Here is a 12,257-nt window from a genome sequence, read left to right on the forward strand (position 1 = left end):
GTGTTCTCTTTCTGCAGTAGATCTCTGAAAGATGCTTTCTGGGGAGTGATGTGACACTAAATCAGGAGTTATCCCTGTGTTTTACAAGACTGGTCCCTGGATTTGGGTACTCTTATTTAGAGTAGCTGCAAACTGTATTTCAGTGAGAAAATTAAACAGTCATTCATTAAACTGCTCTAGATCAGGAAACAGAAAAATGGTATTATGTAGCATGAAAAAAGCAGTGAATGAATAGGTGGTTTGCTTGTATCAGCTAAATCTTAGCAGAACATCCAACATATTTATCCTTGTTACTGTGTGTTTAAAATTAGAAGCTTGCTTTTTAACTTTATGGAACATAGTTTATTGGCTTGATCCAAGGTCTATTGACATAGGGAGTCCTGCTAACTTTCTTTAGCTTGCCTTGTGCCTTCAAGGATGAAACTCAAGAAGAGTAATTAAAAGAACTATTATGTTGTGGATATCATTCCTAAATACTGTGTAATGAAGTTCTAACCAATAAAAATGGAAAACAATGTGTTCACACATTTTTTTTTGGCTATTTCTCAAGTTAAGATTGTGTTGTGTATCCTTCTTGAAACCCAGAAGGGTGTACAAGTCAGAAGAGACCTTGTCTGTTGTTCAGAAAGCTAATTTTCTTTATTCCACATGTATCCTAAATGATTTTCAACAACTGGAGCAGATCATAAAAAACTGGCAAGATCTGATTATAATGAGACATTTCTAACCTATTTCAGGTTATGTGAGAATATGAATCACCAAGAATATAATGAACTTTCCTTTCCGATTTTCTGCAGGTTGAGAAACAGCAATTATAAAAACATGCATCGAAGGCACACAACCCTTCGGGAGAAGGGCCGGAGGCAGGCCATCCGGGGCCCAGCCTACATGTTCAATGAGAAAGGCACCAGCCTGACTGCAGAAGAGGAACGCTTTCTTGATTCTGCAGAATATGGCAACATTCCTGTTGTGCGAAAAATGCTGGAGGAATCCAAAACATTGAACTTTAATTGCGTCGATTATATGGGACAAAACGCCCTACAGTTAGCTGTAGGCAATGAGCATCTGGAAGTGACAGAGCTCCTCCTCAAAAAGGAGAATCTCGCTCGAGTTGGAGATGCGCTTTTGTTAGCCATCAGTAAAGGATATGTGCGCATCGTAGAAGCAATATTGAACCATCCAGCTTTTGCACAGGGACAGCGTCTCACACTCAGCCCCCTTGAGCAGGAACTGAGAGATGACGATTTTTATGCCTACGATGAGGATGGAACACGGTTCTCCCATGACATAACCCCTATCATACTTGCTGCCCACTGCCAGGAGTATGAAATTGTTCACATCTTGCTTCTAAAAGGTGCACGGATTGAAAGGCCACACGACTATTTTTGCAAGTGCAATGAATGTATTGAGAAGCAGAGGAAAGATTCCTTTAGTCACTCTCGATCGAGAATGAATGCCTACAAAGGATTAGCCAGTGCTGCTTATTTGTCTCTTTCCAGTGAAGACCCTGTCCTTACTGCTTTAGAGCTAAGCAATGAATTGGCCAGACTAGCCAACATTGAAACTGAATTTAAGGTAATTTACCACTGTGCCTTTTTCCTGGGGCTGAATGTATTCAGGGTACTGTATGTCTTACATGTTTGATTAAATCTTGGTTTGCCATTTGAAGGGGTGGGGGTGGAAACAGAAGCTACAGAAACTGCCAGATGCGTTAACTACACATAGGTTCAGATCACTGTGCATCCTCCAGTTAATAAATATTTGGAACTGAATATTGCATATTATAGCAAAACCATTCTTATTCAGAACTTTATGTTGCACACTGTGATTGCTTAGAATCTCTAGTTTTCAGTAAGAATAAAAATTAGATTATTACAAAAATGGAGAATAATTTTTGTAAGAAAGGTAAGTCTTTTTAATTGAGCAATCTATTTTAGAGGCAGAGTTCTAGAGATTGGTTTAATGGCTTAAAAATCCAGTACATCTAGTTCTGTTACAATGATAAAAGGTATAAATTAAGCTATTTTTGTTCTCTGTGAAATAATTTAAATCGCATTGCATCTTAATGGTTTGGTACTGCATCTGTATATGATGAATTTCATGAAAAAGGAGGAGACAAATGATCAAGAGATTGTTATGAAGTTTATTATCATACCAAACATAACAGTGGATCTTGCAGAACTCTCTTACAAGTTATTCAAGGTTTCCATTATCATAATGAGTTTGTAAATGTCCAATGTGATTTGCATTATTTCTCTAAGTCATTTACATGACATAAATAGCATTGTCACTCTTTCTAAAATAAATTAGTAATGAAAAAACCTCATTTTCAGTGGCTCAGTCATCAACATAAGACTAATTTCTGACTTATGACTATTGAGCAGCTACAATCACTATCAGTGACGCTGGGGTAATAAAATCTATGTCATGAGTAAACTCGGGTAGGATGCCTGCCAGGAATCCATTATTTTTAATTTAGAAAACTATTCAAGTGTTAAAGCATCCATTTCAGGATTTGTAGCTATATGATCTCCAATTTAAAAGTGAGAAGAAAGCATGTTTTCAGGCTATTGCCTTTGAAACTCTGTAGTAAGTCTCGAACGTGAAAAAATACCCAAACCACTGAGCTCTTTTGGCAATAAAATTAGGGCAAAATGTTGCAAACTCTTTTTATCCATGTGAATCAGAATTCCAGGGACACAAGAATTTAAAAGAGAGTTTTTACTTGCTTGGCATTCAGTCCTAGTAAAGGAACTTCCCTGGGTTCAGTGAATCTGGCTGCTTGAGTGAGGGTTACTCCAGTGTTGAAAATGCTGTGTGCTTGCACCCACAGTTAACAACATTAATATCTCATTAATGTTCCAGCTTCTTCCCAGCAGAAAAATATATGTTGTTTGGAGCATGAGCAGCCTCAGTATTGCATGCCTGTCAGTTCTGATAAAATCTATTTCTACCAGAATTTCTTCTTTTGTTCATAGAGCTGCCATCATGGTCTAGACTGGCACTGGCAGGTACCTGAATCCTCCAGGAGCAAACAAGCAATCAAATGCTAAATAGTCTCATGGTGGTTATCTCTCCTCAGCATTGGCAAATGGATGCAAGTAATTCGATACCGGAAAAATCATTACAAACCCTTTGCCAAATTATTATATTTCCAGGAAGGCTTTCCAATGTCATTGCCGTATTGGAAGGTTCTGTGCCAGACACACCTATGTATGTTAGTGAAGTACCTCAAAAGAACATATACCACTAGCGTACTTCAAAGTTGTCACATTCCTGTGGGATATTAATACTTCCAGAAATAAGAAACATCTCAAGATTATAATGTATCCTTACTATAGGAAAAATTCACATGTATGTATTTATGCAAAAAATATTTATTCTTATTAACTTAATCAATGTGATGTGGAAGAGGGTATTAATAAAACAGTAGGGTTTTTTTCACAGAAAGTGACATTTTGAGAATTCATTTCTGGAAAAGAATGCAATTTCTGAAAATATATTTAAGGAGTCCACAAACAATGAAAATTTATGAAATCAGACAAGCTCCAGAGGACTTTTTTTTTTGTGCCTTAAAATAATACTTTCCCCAGCTTTTTACTTTTTATTGCAAGTGTTCTGTAATTACCATTTGTAAAATTACCACTTGGGATTATTTCAGAATGGTTATTTATATGCAATCTTAGCAATACAGTTTTCAGGAGGTATAAAAAGTCCTTGAAACAGAAGGACGTGAGTAAGATTTTTAATAACGTAGGTGGACAAATAGTAATTAAGAGTTAGATAACCTATCTCTGAAGGAACTCCTAGCATGAGATAATTAAAATATAAATGCAGTGCCTCTCACCTGCTGCTTGCTGCCCTAAATCTCTTGTGTAATAGCACTGTTCAGCACATAAGACTGAGGAGCAAGTACATGCAATATATTTTTAGAGAACATGAAATGTTTTAGGTGAGTGGCACCTTTGTGCAGATATGAAAGATGAAACAAAACAGTGATGTGAACCACTTTAAAGGAGAAAAGTTGCCTTTCTGTGGTTGGCCACAGTTTGAGAGAAACTCTAATGAAGATTACTGGGTGAGAATAATTTTACCCGTTCTTTTTACGACGTCAGAAGCTGAACAGATTGTTCTCACCCTAAATTGCTAAGATTCAATCATAGACTGTAGTTCTTACTAAGTGTCTTTGTATAGATGTCGTACATCACAAAGTAGCATGGGAGTGTTATTAAGGTGAAAATGGGAGTCTGGATGTATGATAGCTCACACTGCTGGCCTTTAGCAGCCTTTCTGTTGACCAGCCAACGGGTCTTTCATAGCAAGAGTGGATGTTCTGGCTGTCGGTCTGGAGTGGCTATACTGCCCTACTGAACTACTTTCTTGATGTGTTGATTTTGACTCAAAAGCAAGGTCAGGACAGTCAGCTACTATGTGGCTTTCCACATGCTGAGGAGAATGCTGAAGAGAACACTGTTACATGGAGGCTTGGAGTTAGAGGAAAGAGGGAAGCTGTCAAAGCTGATGGATACTGATGGTTTTACTGGAGCAGATACTCTATTGGGGTAAATCAGTGCTTTTTCCCTGAAGCTTAGAGGCTGCAGAAGATGAGGATCTGTCCCGCTATTTAGAACAAATGTATAGTTTGGATCAATGTTGCTGCACCATTATTTCAGGCAAATGGCAGCTTTTGCAATGCTTATTGAAGGGGTGGGGGGAAGTGGAATAATGTTACTTTCACATAGAAGTTATTTCTTTTTTTCCTTTAAATTCTCTAGTGTCAAAGTCTTGCAAAAGTTTTCTTATTGATGGAAGAAAACAAATTGCTTTGAAAGATGTAGTTCATGAGTCTGGACATAAATAATCACCCTTCCCCAAAATAAGATGAAAAACATTGAACTGGTTGTTTCTACTGAAAATACCAGCAATGTGATTGCATTAAATGTCCTGGTAATTAGCCTACAAATGGGGTGGGTAGGAAACCCCCCAGAGCTGGATTATTGAACTTTTAGAAAAGAGAGAAGTTAATGTCAGAGTCACTGTGTATTTTGCAGGTCTTTATGCAATGATAGCAGAGGCAGCCCAAGTTGAAAAAAACAACCTTAATTCAGTGCTTTGCCGCTTTTGTATATCCCAATTGAAAGCTCAAAATTAAGAACCAGTTAATGACTTTCTCACTCTTTCCAGTTTTCATTTTGTGTTTAAAAAAAAAAAGTCAAAATCCACTGGAGAAAGGGCAATACAAATTGGGGACCTGATTTAGTCCACTGGATTAGACCCTTGGTCTATATTGCCCTTGGAAAGAGAGAGAAAGAGAACAGAGTCTTCCTCCTTGTGTGGACTAGAAGGATCCTAGTTCTGCTAGGCTGGTTTTCTCCCTTGAAAGAGCTTCATATTTTAATCACTGGCCTAATAGCTGTTTTCTACCCTTCATGGAAAACTACAAAGCACATTAGCTTTGTCCTATATTTCTGTTTTCATTCTACTTTTGATTTTTAATGGAAATAAACCTCTCAGTTTCCCACCCAGCTGTGCCTACAGTCTGCAGAAACACGGTCGCTAACGAAATGCCATTTTGGAATTTAAGCAAATTACAGAATAATACTTCCTTATTAGTTTGTCTATAACTCATATTGTGTTAAGGTATTTCACAGCTTCTAAGCACAGCTGAGTGTTAAACACAGATGACTTTAGATGTATAATATCTCCTTTTAAAACCATGCTGTGCTTTTATTCAAATTGAAAAAAATGTGTGTACCCTCCCATTTCTTTCAAAGTTGGCAGACCCTGGGCCTGAGTCATAAAGCAAATAATCCTCTCATCTACCAGTGTATTCTGTTTGCTTTACTCACGTAAGGAATCTTGATGTCACTTCCAGCACGAATATCATAGCCTGGATTTGTCACTATGAACAAGTCCCCACCCATGAGCCAGGCTGAAGAGGATTGCTCTCCTCTTTGGTCCAGAGAAATCAATCTTCCCCATGTCACCTTGGTGTGAAACCATATGAAGATGTCTTCACAGTTACCAGCTGTCCGCAGCCAGGTAATGCATTTCTAAGGTTGGAATATTAAAAGCAGAGTCAACAGAATCATTTTTATATGTCCCTCTAACCCCTTAGGAGATTACATTTCTAGCAAACAGTTGGCAGGAAATGCCCTTGCAACTGCCTTTAACTGCCGTGTTAGGCTTAATATTACCATCCATGTCCTGGAAACAGTGAGTGAAACACTGAATAATAGCTCTGTTTGTTGTGGTTTTGGGTTTTTTTCTGAAGCTGTGACTGTGCACTCCTGTTTCTGGTGAGATCCCACTCTACGCCCAGGCCTGTTTTACAGCCTTGCATGCTCTCAAATTAGACTACATGCTTGTGTATGTCAGAAAACGTCCTTGTGATGAAGACGATCAGCCAATTCATTCCATTTAGCAATTCAGACAAATTAACTTACAGAATCGCAAAGGAGGCTATGAAAAGATCTCACCAACCATAAGTGATAAATACAATCCTGGCTCCTATTGATTAAAATGTTACTGAAGGCATGATCAAAACCACCACCTGGAAGAGATCTGGTATGTGGTCTTTGTTTAGCAATCCTACCAACTTTGTCCGTTCATTTACTACAGCATAACATCTTTTGTTTCTAAATTATATGCCTCTTGCTGTCGCTTTTCTTTTAACTGTTGTCCTTTCTCTAAAAAACGTTGGGATCCAAAAGCAGACCCTAGCTGTGAGCCTGCTCTGGCATGCAGGTGAGCACCATGTCCAGGCTCAGCTGGCTGAGGGACTGCAACTGGCTGCTATGGTGTTCGTGGGGAGTGATGGCTTGTGTGGCAGCAAGTCAAGTGTGTAGATGCCTACAGAGATAGGCCTGCTAGGAACTGCTTGTTGTTTCGTTGGGGCTGCAGTAATGTAAAACGGCTGAGGCTCAAATCCCTAAATTCTCATGATGCTGAAAGAGTGGCAAACAGCCCTGGAACTCAATGATTTGTGTCTGTCAGGGATGATCTGGCATTCCTGCAGCACAGCTCTTGCTCCAGTAAGTCAGCCCCACCTTTCTTCTACATAAATAGAAATTGTTAACCTCACATGATGTGCTTGGCCTAATCTTAAGAGAAATTACCTTATTAATTTTCTCAGTGTTTCTAGCTTTATCTCTGCAAATGAGAAATGGGGACCAGATCCCGCACATTGAAGATGACACTGTAGAAGTGAAATTTGAAAATTAAGCATCATCATTATAAATACTTCTGAGTATATGAATGGCCACTATTCCCAAGTGATTATCTCTGGAACCAGGTCCTATATGCAGCTGTGAAAGCAACTGCTATTCTCCTGTGGGAGTTTTCTGACAACCACTCCAAAACACAGCTGCTTGGGAGTGAAAACCACCTCTTCCCATTGCATCCCTTTCCTCTGCTACCTCTTGTGACTCTCACTGCTAAATTTCTAATTGAGAGAGAAGGCCACTGGGTTATTCAGCTTTATCCCAAATTAATGCCTGATGACACCGGACTTTGATGTGCCTGGGACAGAACATCCCTTACAGACCATTTTTGTGTCGCAATTTATGTTCAAATTAGCTTGTTCTCTGCTTCTCCTGTTGGCTCTATGCTACTTCAGTACCTTTGGCATCTCTAAGGGAGATCCCTGCTGCCTTTGAAGCCATCTTGGTACTCAAAGTCAAAAGGATGACTCACTTTTTGATTTATTTTTTAACTAAATGTGCATGATCCCTGAGAAAAGACAAATTTATACGTTTATACAGCTAGTGTACAGGCAAAAAAGTCATACACATCTGTAGAAATTATGAAAACTGCTATTTCTAAGTCAGTCTTTAATGAGAACATTTTTTTTCTTAGAGATGGGATCAAAGTTGTGGTTTGGTGGTTTTTCACCCTTAAAAAAGAACTGTTCTTCCCCCACTCCCAAAAGCAAATTTTCTCTATTGCCTTGAAAACGTGTGCATTTAAAAGCTACATTTTTTTTTTCTATTTTCAGTTGTGCAAAGCAAATGTATAAGCAGGTAGAACCAATTACCCAACTCATAATACAGGAAAGAACCAAATCCCAGTAAAGCAGGAAAACAAATTTCCTATTAAAATTTTAACTTATTGTTGGAAAAAATTAGGTACAAAAATAGCAGAGGAAATTAAAAATTATCATGGAAATAGCTTGGGAGAAGGAGAATATATTAAACCTTTGTAGTGAAATTTGTATTTGGCTCGCTGAGTGGGACTCACTTTGTACATGCGGAATTCATTCTCCATGCTGTTCTTCAGAGACAAATCTACTAATAACAGAGGTTACATTGGGTTTGTCTTGAGAGTTAAATTAATTAATTGCAGATATGTTTTGCATGGATGTGTGGCAGAGACTGTGGAAAACGGATGTAGAGAACACTCCTGACCTTAAAAAAAAAAAAAAACAAAAGCCAAATTTGTGACTCTTGTACTGTTCTCTTTAAATATTTATAAATTAAGAAATATCCTCTATATTTTGAGAGCTGTTATTGCAAGTGTTCTTTCTATGTCTGTTCTGTGATTAAATCATTTTCTGCCTGGCACATTGCCCAAGCAAAATGGTTCTAAAATGTTGCATGAGAAGAAAATCTCCAAAGCTTTTCAGAGTGGTTCAGAACTGACGCCAAAGCTGTGATGCCTGGAGCTGTCTTGAAAAAAATCTATTTGTATCTGTGAATGTGATGGTATGTTAACATCTGCCTATGCCTATTCACAGCAGAGCAGAGTAGTAGATGCTGTGATTCATAGTGAAGGATATAGCTCAGCCATCTACAACCCACATCTGCACCTGGAAAAAATAAGACCATTATTCATGAAAGTTGTAACTCTGGCGACAGCACTAGCCGCTGAGCAGCCACATAAAACTGGATCCTGGCCACTGCCGACAAGGTCATTTAACTTACTTTATGGATGATTGAGTGACATTGTTGTTAAAATCTCTTAGCTAACTTTGGTCAAAAAAGAAAAAGAAAACTTCTATAAAAGTTGACAAAATAATTTCTGCAGGAAAACGTTCTCTTCACTCCCCCAGAGGAACAAGCCCATGTCTCTCTTTTGCAAGAGTGGAGGGGGAAAAAAGATTCCTTCAGCACACGAAATCAGAGACAGTGTGTCAGTGTAGGAAAATTTAATATTTTAATTAATGCCTAAAGGGTTTTGTTCCCTTCAAAAAATTCTTTGGAGGAAACTTCTGGCATTTGGAGATGGCAAGACAGAAGCAACCCTGGAAATATTTGAATCTCCCAGAGAGTACAGTTGGGATACTTTTTCTTCCCTTGGTGCTACTGCAAGTGAGACTTTTGGCAATGCCAGCTTTCACACCCTCAGTGCAACGTTCATTACCCTTTCCAGCTTCTTGGGAAGTAATTTCTAGTCCTACTCAGTTAAGGGTGGACAACGTTGCAACTGTGGCACTTACAGGTTACTCTTGCCAGCTTGGTTGCACGTAACAGCCCTAGTAGGGGAGCAGGATTCCAGTTCAGGCAAGATCACAAAAATGTAAAATAACATGGAGTCCCCTTATAATTATTAATGGAAGACAAGAGGTGGGTTCACAAGCTGGCTGAAGGGCAGGGCAATGGAAATGGTTCACATAACAAAGCAGCACAACAGTTGCCTCGCCATTGTCAAACGTTTCAGAAGCATTTTCATATAAATAGGTTTTAAGCCAAACAATGCACCATTTTAGCCAGGTAGAGAGATAAGCACAAAATCCAGAACCAATTGGAAGTGAGGATATTTCAGCTGCTTTGATGTCATTTTGCTCCTGGGATTTCAGTGTTTCCTTACAAATAAGCAGCCTATCCTCCATCAAGAGTGCACTTCTGTCAAGTTGCAAAATCCTTATTAATGGACAGGTTTTTAAGGGACCTGAAGGGCAGGAGTCGATAAGGGTGGTGAGCAGAGTTAACTCCCTTACACATAAATAATCCTGGGAGAAATCTGTAGCAAAAGAGGGGAAACCCCAGCAATATTAATGTGTTTTTTCCTGACAGAAATGTCTGATACTAAATTTCTGAATCAGAAGCTTCAACACTCCAGTAAATGGGTTGCACCAGGGCTGTCAGTGTGTTTTCTCTCTGCATAAATGGCTGGTGATTTTAATTTTTTTTCCTCCTGTGGCCTGCTCTAGCGGTTATGTAAGTACAGATTTTCCACATAGTTCTTAAACCCTGGGTATGATGAGGAATTTAGAAATTAATTTTTGTTATGTAAGGTGACTTTTATAAATTATTCTGAACTGCCTAGTGGCAACTGCTTTTACTGAGCCATGATTTTCGGGAAATAGATCTCTGTGTGACACCTTACATAGAGTAACTTAGAGCATCTTGAATATATTTAGAAGAAAGTGTTTTAGAGTTGAGAGGTCTCCTTTTCGTCCTTCTTGAACGTGAACTTTTGATAGTGAATACAAGGGGAGAGTCATTTACCTTTGATACAGGCAATCTCTGACTATTTTGTAGTCAGGGTGAAGCAAAATAAAGCTTGTAACAAGTTAATTGGGAATTTAAAGTGTTTTGACTAAGTAGAAAAAAACCCAACAACTGATACTTTGAGATAATTTGTTGTGTGTCAAAGGGTTTTGTATGAAAGCAAGGTGAAATACAGGGTTATATTAAGCTAAAGTTGCTGTGATATAAAAGTAAGTGAAAGAAGGTTAAATTAAATTAATATAGTGCCCATGTGTGTTGTGGAGTCATATAGCTGTATATATGTTACGTATAGCTGAGTAAAGGTCAGTAGTTAGCCAGTGTGAAGATTTAAGTGGCATTTAACTGGCTTTTGTGAACTCCTTTAGAGAAAGTGATGCTGTAACACCTGTTCCTCACCTTGTTTCTGCTTCTCAGAAACAAGGAGTTAAGAAAATTGTTTGGTTTTAGATGTTAGGAGTGAAGATGATTTGTCTGCACTGTGTTAGTCTTTTTTGTGCAAGCACTACTCCTCTACAACAACTTTTTGAGTACAGGTGCTTAAAAGGATGAATCTAACAGTTATAATGACAAACCCAACAGACAGGCAACAAAGAGTTTAGAAGTACTTTCAAAATTTATTTGAACCTAAAAACTTCAGCTTACCACAGTTTTATTATTTTCACATTTTGTATTTTATAACAGCTTTAACATAGGAGAAAATCCCCAGGAGCTGGCAAAATCATGGCTCATTTGGCTCATTTGGCCAAATCCTCTTCGGATTTGTTGAAATCATGATTTCATCCTCACCCTTTGAAAGGAATTTGTAAAGTGAAGCTGGTGGACTAACCGGTGGGTCTGTTCCGGGGCTGACCATGGCTCATGGGTTCCTCTCTTTGTACAAATGAGAAATAACGGGTGGCATCTTGGATTAAGAGATCCATCAAAGCAGTTGTTTCAGTAGGTAGGATTTATGCTTTTCCACAACCTTTCCCAACGATCTGGGCTATCCCACAGAAATCTACCTTTGTCTCTCCAGTCTCTAAGCAATTAAGGGGTCACAAACTCCTCCGTGCTGCCTCTCGCTGTTCTGCCGGCTGCCCAGCCCAGGTGCCCGCGGACTTTCTTTTTGTGCAGGGAGATGGAGGCTGCTGCAGCAGAGCCGAACCTCCCGGGACTGCGCTCAGCCACGGCCCTCGCTGCCGCTCCGGAGAGGAGCAGCTCGCATTTCTCTGCCAGGTTTGCTGCCAGCTGCTAGTAGCACTGTGATAAATAGGGGGAAAGATTTGGCCAGTTGCCTGCGTTTAGTTAACAGAGACTGCGTTTTCCTTTCTTGCCCACTGAGCATGCAAGACAAAAGGAGTCCTGGTATTCAAACTGGTGCACCTACTGGATGGTAATGCGGGGAGGGCTCCTGCCACCTGCAGCTGGCTCTTCTGAAAGGAAAGACATGTTGGCCCTTTCCATTCTAGGTCACCGGATCCTCTGCAACGAGTACAGGGCTTGTATGACTTTGAGCTTGCCCTTACTATCGCACTCACCATCCACCCTAGAGGTGATATAAAATTACACGGTAATATAATTATCCTTCCTCCTCCCCTTGGCAATAAATGGTACCAGGAGGGGTTACACCCTAGAGCGCCAAAGACGACATTTTTTCAGAAAGATGAAATCAGATTATTGGTGAGGAATATAGACGGAAAATGATGCTATCACTATTGTGATATCAGTTCAATACAATATTGGTAAGTCTTGTGTTTAATTGGTAACACTAAGTGCCCAAGCATGCAGCTAATACCAGCATTGGTTTTCAGGGAATAGTTAGGAGCC

General features: G+C 39.3%; 1 protein-coding gene across 2 annotated transcripts in view; it reads left to right on the top strand.

Moving 5' to 3' along the window:
• Positions 1 to 822: 822 nt before the first annotated feature.
• The window catches only part of TRPC7 (transient receptor potential cation channel subfamily C member 7), a gene marked incomplete at both ends in the record, with an annotated part of 70,593 nt that continues 59,158 nt past the window's right edge, over positions 823 to 12,257 (top strand). For both annotated transcript variants that reach the window (XM_082006164.1, XM_082006165.1), the window contains one exon: positions 823 to 1,575. In XM_082006164.1, the coding sequence (XP_081862290.1) occupies positions 823 to 1,575 (753 nt within the window). The remainder of the gene's footprint in view (positions 1,576 to 12,257) is intronic.

This window comes from Phaethon aethereus (genome assembly GCF_964289735.1).
Source record: "Phaethon aethereus genome assembly, chromosome: 14".
Lineage (NCBI taxonomy): Eukaryota > Metazoa > Chordata > Aves > Phaethontiformes > Phaethontidae > Phaethon > Phaethon aethereus.